The sequence below is a fragment of the Pocillopora verrucosa genome, chromosome 2 (genome assembly GCF_036669915.1).
Source record: "Pocillopora verrucosa isolate sample1 chromosome 2, ASM3666991v2, whole genome shotgun sequence".
NCBI lineage: Eukaryota > Metazoa > Cnidaria > Anthozoa > Scleractinia > Pocilloporidae > Pocillopora > Pocillopora verrucosa.
The window spans coordinates 8064803-8076802 of record NC_089313.1 but is presented as its reverse complement, the minus strand read 5'-3'; the positions used below and the strand labels follow the sequence as shown (position 1 = coordinate 8076802).

Sequence of the window (12000 nt, the reverse complement as noted above, 5' to 3'; positions counted from 1 at the left end):
CCAGTGCCTGTATGGCAGCTATGCGATGGATGAATCGTTATCCAGCAGATGAGTGTAGACAGAACGTAATGCGCTGTCCATCGAAGAGAGATTTATCCAGTGGTTTCCACATCAAGGTGATCTCGAGCACTAACTTTTAGTTAATGTGCAGAAATCTCTTCCTTACACCTTAGCGAGCGTGTGTGAACGTTAACAGTTTCATCAGACCTTCATGTGTGCATATCGCACGTTATCATTCCTCCGCGAAATTTTATTTCAGTTAATTAAATCCTGGGACCTTTTAACGGTATAAAAGTAGAAGCATCGTTATGGCAGTAGCGCAGGCAACCAAAATAGAAAGTATTGTTAATTTTCTCGTGATTTTATTTATCTTTTCTTGATCCTTTGTATTTTTGAAACCATGAAATGTATATATTTTCTTTCATTTTTTCTTTAGTTTGACGATAAACATAATAAACTATAGTGCAATATCTATCAAACTGTCGAAGTTTCTTCCGATGGGCGAACTAAATATCTTAATTGCAGTCACCTCGCCACTAGAAGACTCTCCACCAGCGAGCTCGCTACTAATGTAATCTCGTCCCTACTAAGTCCCCACCAGTAAACTCACCATAAAGGTCGCCACCTACTTTGATATAAATTTAAAGCTTTAGCCTACTCTACTAAAAATAAAGTCTTGCAAGCCTCACCATAAGAGTGCCTGTAAATATTTGGAATATTCACCTTTGACTTTCTTAACAATAACAGCTAATTAGTGGCTCGCGGAAGGTAAGTGTGATGTTTCTCCCCTTGCTGTTCACAGAAGAAGTATATTAGCCGTTCTTCATAATAGCAAGCAAAAGATTGTAATTCGATTCAATATTATTATTTTCCAAAAATTGACGCATTAGCAATAACAAAGAAGGTCGTAATGCAAGTTTATGTGAGATGGAAAATGAATTTATGTGTGTCTGATGGAAAAACTAGGTGCCTCTGTCTTATGACTCGCAGATCCCGCATTTTCGGTTCCAGTCCTTTTATTGGTTGAAGGGGGTAAGTCTTTAAAGACACTGTGGTGCTGTGGTGTTTTATCTGTGGAAGGGGATAATTTTTTAAAGAAACTATGTTGTTTTGTTGTTTTATTGTTTGAAGTGGATAATTTTTTAAAGAAACTGTGGTGCTGTGGTGTTTTATTGGTTGAAGGGTATAAGTTTTAAAGAAACCGTGTTGCTATGTTGTTTTATTGTTTGAAGTGGATAATTTTTTTAAGAAATTGTGGTGCTACATCGGTAGGAGAGTATAGCAGTGTAGTTTGGTATTTAATCTGACTTGATAACGTAAATTGGTCTCCGTAAAGTTTCGAAGCTGACGTTACGAGCTTCAGCCTTTCGTCAGAGCGAATGTTTTATCGGGTGGTCGCTTATGAAAAAGAATACCACGTAGGTAGAACTTATTAAACGCAGGTAATATTGCTATTAACATAAGACATCCATCTTTCTTCAGACATACTTAACATGGGAAACATTTTATTAGTATGTGAACGAAACAACTCAACTGGCTTGGTGCGAATCGTCCGAGCAGGATACGAATGGACTAGGTACGAAACGGCTTGTGAACGCCCAAGCAATTTTGATGAGTTCTTAATAATTTTTCATCGCGCTTTAATATGCCATGTTCGTGCCGAAGGCGCGTCATGGTTTTCTGGGTTTCGAGAGGTAATGGGTTGAGCATTACTAGGAGTGAGCTTTTGAAACAAAGGTGATAAAGTGTACTTATATCTCTCGGAAAAGAAACACGACAGAAACACGACAGAGGTTAGGTCATTGTTATTCCATCGAGTTATAGTTTTAACTGCGCGCTTCACGAGTCGAGTCGCCTCAATATTTTAAAACGACATGTCAACCCAATCCAGTGTAAGTCAACTTTCATACTTGCAAAGGAAATAACCAAGTAAGTTGAACTAAACTTTATTACTTGATGGCGAGATAACTCGCCTTGGTAGCGAGATCGATCAAATATTGGAGACGAGCTTGCTGGTAGCAAGTCTTCCTGGTGGTGAGGTAAACGAATACCAAATAACCAAATCACCTCATTTTTCCAAAAGTTTGAAAAGTATCCGCTAGAATGTTAAGTGATTATTTCTAACACTATGGTCATGGCCCCATGAATGCTCTCCGACCGCGAAATAACCGCACACGCAAATGATCCCCAAAATGAATAAACAACAGCGAGGGAAAATCATGGGAACATTATTTCTTCTTGATACTAGACAACGATCTTAAACCCAATATGCGAATAGACTCGTAAACCATCTTGCTTTGATTATTTGATGGCTAGAAATTGAGGGATTATTGGTGCTACGGCACGAACGACATGCGAGTGTGCGAGAGTCTTGTAGGCCTCTCGCGTGCTCGCCAACTCGAAACGCGCGGACTTCTCCGCTCGTGTCGTAGCGCACCAGGAAAAGTCTGCTCCAGCCCACCAATTTTGGTAATCGTGTATTATTATGGACCAAATTGTGTTGACCAATGTTTATTTCTTTGAATCCTGTTTTTGTCCATGTTTACAACGGAAGAATAGTAACGTTTTACGTCAGTTACAAGAATAGTTTCTGACGAAAGGCTAACGCTTGAAATGTCAGCTTTAAAACTCTTTACGGTGGCTAGTTTAAGTTATCAAATAAGGTTGACAATACTTAATTACCTTGTTATACTTTCCCACCAACACAGCAGTACAGTTTCTTTAGAAAGTTACCCCCTTTGTTTACAAGAAGGGTTGCTTCGTTCGACCTGTCATCACAGGTTGCTCAGGCTGCTTTGTTAAACGTGGTTGAAAATTGTTTTCTTCAGAGAAGCCGCTTAAACCGATGTTTGTGAACCTCGATTTAGCGCATTGAAAATGCAAAGTGGTAACTACTTGATATCTTTGGAAAATTCAGTTTTTCGATTCTCACTTAACATGTTTGCCGATATGAATGGGGTATAAGATGAAAGGCATGACTTTCTTATTGCAAGCTAGCGGATAAACCAGAAAATAATAATAAAAAAAATGACCTTTCATATTGTTAGTCTGCTTTTCGTTTGAGTCTGGCGGAGTACAGTCAAGAAGATTCTTCAAGCAACAAGTTCCTCTTCGTCGCTCGCGGGCTAATTTGCTCTGAAAAAAATAGACACATCCATTGAAAAATGCGACCTTTATAGCACCCTTCAATGCGTGCACAGTATGAGGCATTGTAATTCGTAGCTTATTTTGGAAACAAAGGCCCCAAGCAAGTGATAGCGTATAACCTATTTCCACACAATTTCTATAAAGGGCAAAAACTGCTTCAAGCAACAAACTCCTCTTCACCGCTCACGGGCTAATTTCTTCCTGATAAATTGGACACATCCATTGAAGAATGCGACCTTTATGGTACTCTTCGACGTGTGCACAGTACGAGACATTGCAATCCTTAGCTTATTTTGGAAACAGAAGCCCCAAGCAAGTGATGGCGTATAACCTATTTCAACCCGGAAAATTAAACGGCGCCACTCTGTCGCAAGTACATTTATACACGCGTCGATCATTGGATTAAAAGGTTCAACTTTAACTTTCACCTTTATTGCTTTCATCCCCTTTGATATCAAAAGGTTATATCAACATTTAGATTACCATTTAAAAAGAAAAAAACACGGTTTCTGTAAAGGGAAAAAAACTGCTCCAGGGCATGCTTCTTGATGCAAGAAAAAGTAACTGAAATCGACTATAACGGAACATCCTAAATAAACATTTTCAATATATTTAAGTGCTTTTCAATGTCTTAAGCCGCCTGAATAACGCATGAACGGTATCACGGTCACCTTCAGCATTTTTTTTTCTCCGGCAAAATGTACTTTCACGTCATAATCCTGATAACTAATGCAAATCATTATTGTGTTTAGTTGTTGTTAGACTGACCTGCATCCTCAAGAAAAACTTCTTGCTAACAAGAGTGATATCATATGGAGTGATTCCTAGCATTAATTAAGGGCTTTTGATATGACTTGGGAGGAAAACATTAAAAAAAAAGATAAAAAATGAAATTGTAAGCAATTAGGTTTTGAATTTGGCGACAACAATAACAAAATATTCATGAGATAGAGACACACACCTCTTTAAGAGCGAATGACGTGGCAATATCAGTAATTGTAAACTTCACGAGTGACTGTAAGGACAAAGAGAAGAATTTACAGGTACAGTAAAACATATTTGACGTTTACTTTCAGTTTAGGTAGTAGTTTTTTTTTAAACTTCCTGAGCAAATTAATGACAAAGTACTTGAAAGAGTAAGCTTCTTTGTTATAAACGACACCAAAGGACACAAATGAGAAAAAAACAATGAATTTAGAATTGTGGAGACTAAGTTGATAAGATCAAGAGACACAAAAAAACACTATTTTCCATTTATGTAACAAAGTATAATCATTAATTTGCTGTTCAAAGGGTTGAGTGAAACTTGTATCTCTAAAAAAGCAGTATCATTTTTTCTTTATGGTCGCCAGAATCAACTGAGTGTACTTCAATGAGATTATCAATAATTGGAAGCAATTCGCTTGCATTCAGCATTATTTATCCTTATAAAATCCGTCAAGAGTTTTCTTAATTAGCCGTACCGTGACTTTTGTTGACCGTGCAACCAAAACCTGAACTCATTTTTAAGAAGCTCATCGACAAATGCAATAAAAATAGAGTATTTCAATTAGCTGAGTTCATCCCCTGTCAACGGAAACTACCTCAAGAGTCTAAAAGTGGAACCCTAGTTTCACTGAAGTGAACTGTAAGATTTTTTAGTATAAAATGTTCCAATTGTGGAGGAACCACTATGATTTGGGAGTCGTTTGAAAAAGCTCTGGCGTTTTATTTCAATTTATGCAAGTCTAAACGTACACGAAATTTAGCTATAATTCTAATTTGAATAATTTTATTTGATTTCTATTTCGGAATAGAATGCTGATTCCGATCTCGATTAGTAGTTTTACTGCATGTCACTCACTGCACGTGATCCTTTGGCGTCGAAGAACTTTGATTTGACAGTTTCAGTTGGTCACGTGCATCCACGCACGTGAGCAACTGATCTTCATGATACACAAATATTACGATAACAAAGATTCCAGAACTTCAAAGCGCGTTTCGTCCAGAATAATTGCCACGAGAAGCTGGTAACTGCTTCCCTCTTAAAGTTGCCTTGTTACCTACTTTCTCGACATTTTGGCTGTAAAATGTTCTTTCCTTACTCGGTAATTTTTATTCGAATTAACTTTAGCAGTATCTTTTAAATGCAACACTGACGGTTGTAAGAGACTTGTTAGAAATTTTTTCTTGTCAGGTATTTCTTTATCTGAAATGACTGCTCTGTGGTTAGTTTTCATTTTTATCTCTTTCCTTCCTCAGTTTGCTGCAGCGGAGCTCTGCGGCAATTTCAGCTTCCGAAATTAAACAACCATATTTGACACGAAATCAACAAACGAAATTACACAATGATCACAACGACGTCTCCTGTCAATTGGTCAAACGTCGTAGAAATAACTGACACTTCCTTACATTTTCACGACATCAGATACAAAGCATACATCGCGGTTATGTTTTTCATCCTCACGGCTGGTTTCCTTGGCAACGTAGTGACAATACTCGTCCTTTATCAACCGTCACTGCGCAGTGAAACCTTGACCCCACTCATGGTGAACCTTGCCTTTGCTGATCTTTTCCTAACCATATTTGGGTACCCCACGTCCATCACCATGCTCCTTGCTGAAAGAGACATCGGAAATGATGAAACAGGTTGTAGCTGGTACGGTTTCGCTAACGGAACTGTAGGAATTGCATCTATTGTCACCTTCACCGAGATGACTATTGTTTTGAGTTATATCATGCATCAAATGAAGCCCAGATACAGGTGCTCACGAAAAGTGACCTGCGGTCTCACTGTAGCACCTTGGTCTTATGGTGCGATGTGTATGCTTCCCCCTCTTCTTGGTGTGACGCACTTTTCCCCAGGGGCTGCTGGCATGAACTGCGGTCCTGATTGGATAGATATTTCAACCATTGGCATGGTCTACAGTTTGCTGCTGGTCACAGCTGGATTTTTCGTTCCACTGATTATCATCTCTCTTTGTTACTTCAAGATCTTCAGGTTAGTATTCTTGGCTCAAATGCTAAGGTGACTATGTAATGTAACAGCGCTATTTAGGAGTTCTCTTATTGAGCTGAGCAATTGCAATGTGGCATATGATTTGTAATCAAAATTTATTGAAACTCCTAAACCTTTTAGTTCAAGAGAACTAGAGAGGAGACAGTTGAATGACTCGAAGTATTTTTATCTGACTGAGTTAGAGTAGCAATTTTGCAATTACAGAGCCAGAAATTTAGATATTTAGATATTTCCCAAAGCTAGATCAAAGCAGTTTTTAAAAATGGTATTTATTCTCCATGTAGAGTCGCTTGAAATAAGCTAAACCATTCATATAAAGTATTAATTTCCATTAGTTTGATCCTCTTAATACTAAATCAGGGACCCACTTAGTAGTTAGAGCGCTTTTCGATTGAATGTTGTAAAACCAAACCCAAAGTTATCACAACAGCCAATCAGAATAAGAGGAAATATCACAAGGTGCCAATGGGAAGGCAGAGTGAAAACGTGTAAACTGCGTAGAGCGCGGGAGAACGCGGGTGACCAAGGCGCGATTGGTTTTAGGTTTTGCTTATGATTGGACGAGAGAGTGGTGCAAGTTTTGTGGACCAATCATTACCCTTGACAATCATTTGTAAATTACTCTACTTTCATCTGCGTAACATTTTCTTACCAGGCTCCTCCGTGAAGATCTCGTTCCAGGTAATAGACCCATAAGATTGCGGCGGAGAAAACGGCAAATTAAGTTACTGCGACTGACTGTAGTGGCCATCACTGTGTTTATACTGAGTTGGTCTCCGTACTGTATGGTCAGCATTATGAGTATCTTCAGGGGCGATCATTTGCTTTCACCCGGCGAAGCTGAAATTCCTGATCTTATGGCAAAAGCGTCAGTGATCTACAACCCTTTCGTGTACACAGTCATGAATAGACGTTTCCGTCTGACGCTGTGGGCGGTTGTATCTCGTAAGAGTCATAGACAGCGACTTTCTAGTAAAAGTAAGGAATCAAGTACTTCTGTGCATAATCGTATCACAGATAGTAAGAGTTTGAAGGTGGCTTTTAACGTGTAGGCCTATCATAACTATCCATCCATAATTATATGTAGTCTCACACAGAGTTGCTCTTCGAATTCATCCGGATTCCACAATTCTACACAAAAGATAAAACTTTCAGTCTTTATTGTTCTTTTTGTGTACAGATTAAACACAAAGTACGTCGTCATTCTTAAGTGTCAATTAAAAGATAGTTTCATTAGTCCATTTTATAGTTGTGTGCTTAGTTGCCAAGCCTTTGGATAGGAGTGAGGCTAAGGGTGACCTTGTTATGATACAAACATCGCATTACAAATGTAAATTACTTCGTGATACTGGTCTCTATCCCAACAAGATCACCTTCAGCCTAACTCCAAATCAAAGGCTTGACAACTAAGCACACAACTGTAAAAATAGTCTATTCAGCGTCACTTGTGAAATAATATCCTAATAAAGTCTTAAAAGTTGAAACGAAATGAATCAAGTGTAGACAACTCATTCTATATTGTAGAAATGTTAGACTAAATTTCTTAAAACCTCTTGTCACTGATCAAGTATGTCATCAAATAACTTATCATAATCCTGAGGTTCGTAAACAATAGGTTTATCATTATCATTTTTATCGTTGTCGTCAAACAGAAATTTATAAACTGCTGATGCAGACGATATGTCGTCAAAGTTCTCACCACTGTTGTCATCTACGTGAAACTTTTGTTCATGGTCATCATCATTATCATCATTTTCATCTTCTTTTTCCTCTTCATAAACATCATTTGAATCATCATCGTTTTCATTTTCATTATAGCGATCTCGATCAACAAAATTTCCGCCATCTAAATATTTTTCTTCATTATCTCTATACAAGCTAATCCTAACCTCGGACTTAACAACAACGCTAAGGTATTTTTTAACACGAGGGATTTTCAAATTCAATTCCGATACATCATCGCCGTCAAACACATCAGGGAGGAGGTCGGACGACCAAGTAACTCCTTTCTGTTCGTCAGAGAGATGATGCTCCACTTGTGAAAGTTTGAGTTCTTGTTGATTCTTATCACCATGGACACTCCATACGTCGTCTACCATCGAGAGGGGTCTTCCTTGTACACTATTGGTTAGCACCAACAGGCAAACGATCAAGAACGTCGTTTTTCCGATCATCGTCTGTTGAGATGAAAATTAAGATTCAGTCACGGAAATGAATAAGATGGCGATGAGAGATGAGATTGGATAAGGTGCACCACTAATGAGGAAAAAGGTAAATAGGATTTGTGGGAAATCTTTTGAAAATTACTGAGTGAACGGAGATTGGTTTGGGAAATGGTATGTTTGCTGTCCATGACGTCAGCATACCCGAAGAATTTCCTAATTATTCATAAGGAAGAGATAGCTAGTGACCTATTCCTTTTGTTATCGTCCGAATGACGGCATTGCAGTTAATTATCTGTTAGCGAGGGAGATACAAGACCTCTCATTATTTTGTCAGAGTATCAAGACTAATTTTTTTTTTAATATTGCCAAAGGCTCAAAGAGAGTTTTTTTTCCCGTGGAAGAATAAGAGCACCAGCACCTGGTGACATTGGACATGATAATTAATCCTCGAAGTCTCACCAAAGTATTACAAACAAAAATCGATGAAGATCAGTGAAGTTACATTGAATAAAATTAAAGAGATGTTTGCTATATCAGGCATAATTAGCCGTAAAATGATGCAATTTATTTCGATCTTGCTGAAATAAGGAATTAGAATTGGGAAAAATTCCAACCCACATTTAATATCTATTTTGTTTCGAGCGTCCTTTGTGATTTGTAAGAAGCTGTTTGTCGTGAACGTTAAATAAGGAAAACTGGTCAGCTGTAGGTATTGTAAAGTTAACTTTCTTCTCTTCAATTCAATGCCTCCGGCACGAATATGCTGACTATTTTGAAAATCAAACTGAACACACGCAGGCATGTCCATTCTTACCTAAGCTAACTTAAACTTCGTTGACGAGTGCTTTCTTAAATTTCTTGACATTGTGCAAAGTTTTTCCAAGCTTCTTACGTAAGTAATTTCAGAACTGACCTCAACGTGAAACTTAAAGGAAAACGAAGAATGTAAAAAACCAAGCTTACTTACAACAATGTTATCAGATTTTTTTCCCCAAGTGGCTAGTCTGAAAACGTCAAGTTGTTTTTTACGATGGCTGTTCACAGTTCACCGTCAGTCGGCGACGATCACAAAGATTCTGAAGGTGTGGTCAAAGTTTATTCTTTAAATAAACGGCTGGTTACTTAGCAACGTTCAAACTGTAGCTTGCAAAACAAAAACTGGAGACAACTGGCAAACAACCATTCAATCGAGCTCATTAAGAGTCTGATTGAATTTCTGTTCCTAACTCAATTTGTCTCTTTGATAATCTCTGCAAAGCTGTTATTCGCATTTTGAGAGATCGTGATATTTTTGTCGGCACATACATTTGTCGGCGAATGTTCCTGCTCAGCGACCGTTTCGAAAACAAGAAAAAAAAAACATGGAAATTCCAGCCAAAATAGATTTTTTGTGAGAAGAAATTGTTTCTGCCTGAGAAATTCTGGTATTAAATGGGAAGAATTAAGACGAAGTACAGCGGTAGTGTTTTTTTTTTCCTTTTCGTTTTTTCGTCGTGTTTGTTCATTGTGCTTAATTATTCTACCGGTAAAAATTAAACACCTGAGGCGTTATGTTTTGCGTGCGTTCCTGCTATGAAACTTGCCCTCTCTAAATATTTTGGAACTACGGAAAAACACTGAAATTAAAGAGACTATACTTTCAAATTTATTCGTTTTATCACGTTTATGTCATTTATATCAATGATTTGCCTCTACATGTTAATGGTGCTGACCTGGATCTCTATGCTGATGACACCACACTGACATTATCGGCAGATATCTCAGCGGTTGATTCTCTACAAGATTCACTAGCTGCTTCTTTGAAGGAAATTGAATGCTGGACGCACACCAATAAACTTCCTCTCAATGAAAAAAAGACTAAAACACTACTGGTCACAGGCAAACGCCTTGGGAAGAAACTACCAGATGGTTATAATTTATCCCTTAAAACTATGAATGGTGTATCATTGGAACAAGTACCCTCAGCTAAACTTCTTGGTATAGACATTGACCACGATTTATCAATGAACACTTATGTTGACAGACTGTGTAAAAAAATTTCACAAAGAATTGGAATTTTGAATAAGATCAAACTTTGTTTACCATTTAACCAAAGACTTTTATTTTATAATAGTTTAATTAAGCCATTATTTGATTATGCCAATGTTGCATGGCAGTCACTTTGCTCTAATGAATCTCTTTTAAGAATACTTAGGCTACAAAAGAGAGCTGCTAGGGTTTTATTAGATGCTGAACCACGTAGTTCATCAGTTATGCTATTCAATCGTTTAAAGTGGATACCATTTTATGACTCTACTAAGATGGCTAAATGTTCAATACTATTTAAAAGGATTAATTATTGTGTACCTAATTATCTTAATGATAGCTTAAGATTATTAAGTTCAGTACATTCACGCAACACTAGATTTTGTAAATACAACTTTTTATTACCTAAGTTTAAAAGGGCTAGAGAAGGAGGGAAAACTTTTCTAGTTTCTGCCATAAAATTATGGAATCAGTTAAAGCCTGAATTAAAAAAGTCTAATACACTTAAGGCCTTTAAAGACAACGTATTTAAATATTACTATAAGGACCAATCATGCTTAGCTCATTTTAATCCGTAAATTTTATTGATAGTAGTTTTATATATTCTTACTTGTTTTAGCTAATTTTCTATTTATATTTCATTCTATTAATGATTCTATTGTATTTATATATTTATTGTAATTAGGAGGACCACAAGTTTATTAGTGTTTGTGCACTATCACGTGCTATCCTCAATAAATAAAGTCTTTCTTCTTCTTCTTCATCATATTACATGTCAGTGCTCCTCACTAAATTTTCAATGACGTCTTTGTTGCCCAGTACTGTAACTGATCTTGACAATTATAAGCCCGCATCACATTGGGACCGTTATTTGAATGGTTAAAGGTTGAAACGTAATGAAATTAGCGAAGGGGTAGACGTTTCCTCCATGCGCTATGCATTGAGGTATGAGTTAAATTACCTGTTGCTGTTTATCGACATGTTGAAGTAGATATCAATTGTGCACAGCACAGACAGCCAAGTTGGAGAGATAGTCTTGCGAATATAATCCACGTTTCTGACTGTTATATTTCGTCACACTTTGAAATCTCGGACACCCTCTTTTACAAGAGGAAAATCTCCTAAGGTAGCTTATATTCAGCTTGTATTTTTGTACACCGAAGTTTTCCTTTAAAGGATTAACCATAAGAATACCAAATCATGGTGACTCGTATGTCAGTTTAGGAAAACAGGTGGTAATTTTACATACACACTGTGTTAATAAACTGTAAATCTACAATAATTATCAGATAGAGAAAAAATCAGCTTCCCCAAAATGGCCTTTAGTTGCAACTATTCGTGTCAAATTTTTGACTGATCATCATCAGTAGGGAAATGGAAAAAGACTTCTCCACATCGGAAAACTTGAAGGTGCAGGTCGAATATTGTGGCTTGATGCTTACTCACACTATACTTTATTTCATGCATATCATTTTGCCATCTCCACCCGCAAATAGCAAAAGCTAGACGAGGCAGGCGGAGAGGAAAGGTTACAGCAGTCATAACAGATAATATAATAATTGTAAAGTAACTAAATAAACTATCTGGATAAATAAGAACTACTGAGAAAAAAAAAAAAAAAAAACAAGCTAAAGTTACAAAATATATAGTCTTACAGAATGATAT

At 37.2% G+C, this 12000-nt stretch overlaps 1 protein-coding gene and 1 pseudogene across 1 annotated transcript; one reads left to right on the top strand and one right to left on the bottom strand.

The window, feature by feature from the left end:
• The window catches only part of LOC136279212 (uncharacterized), a 360360-nt pseudogene that overhangs the window by 242169 nt on the left and 106191 nt on the right, over positions 1 to 12000 (bottom strand).
• Positions 5874 to 7197, top strand: LOC131786909 (melanopsin-like). Its single transcript, XM_059103966.2, has 2 exons — positions 5874 to 6127; positions 6801 to 7197. The coding sequence occupies exons 1-2, from the start codon at positions 5874 to 5876 to the stop codon at positions 7195 to 7197; spliced, it is 651 nt and encodes a 216-aa protein (XP_058959949.2).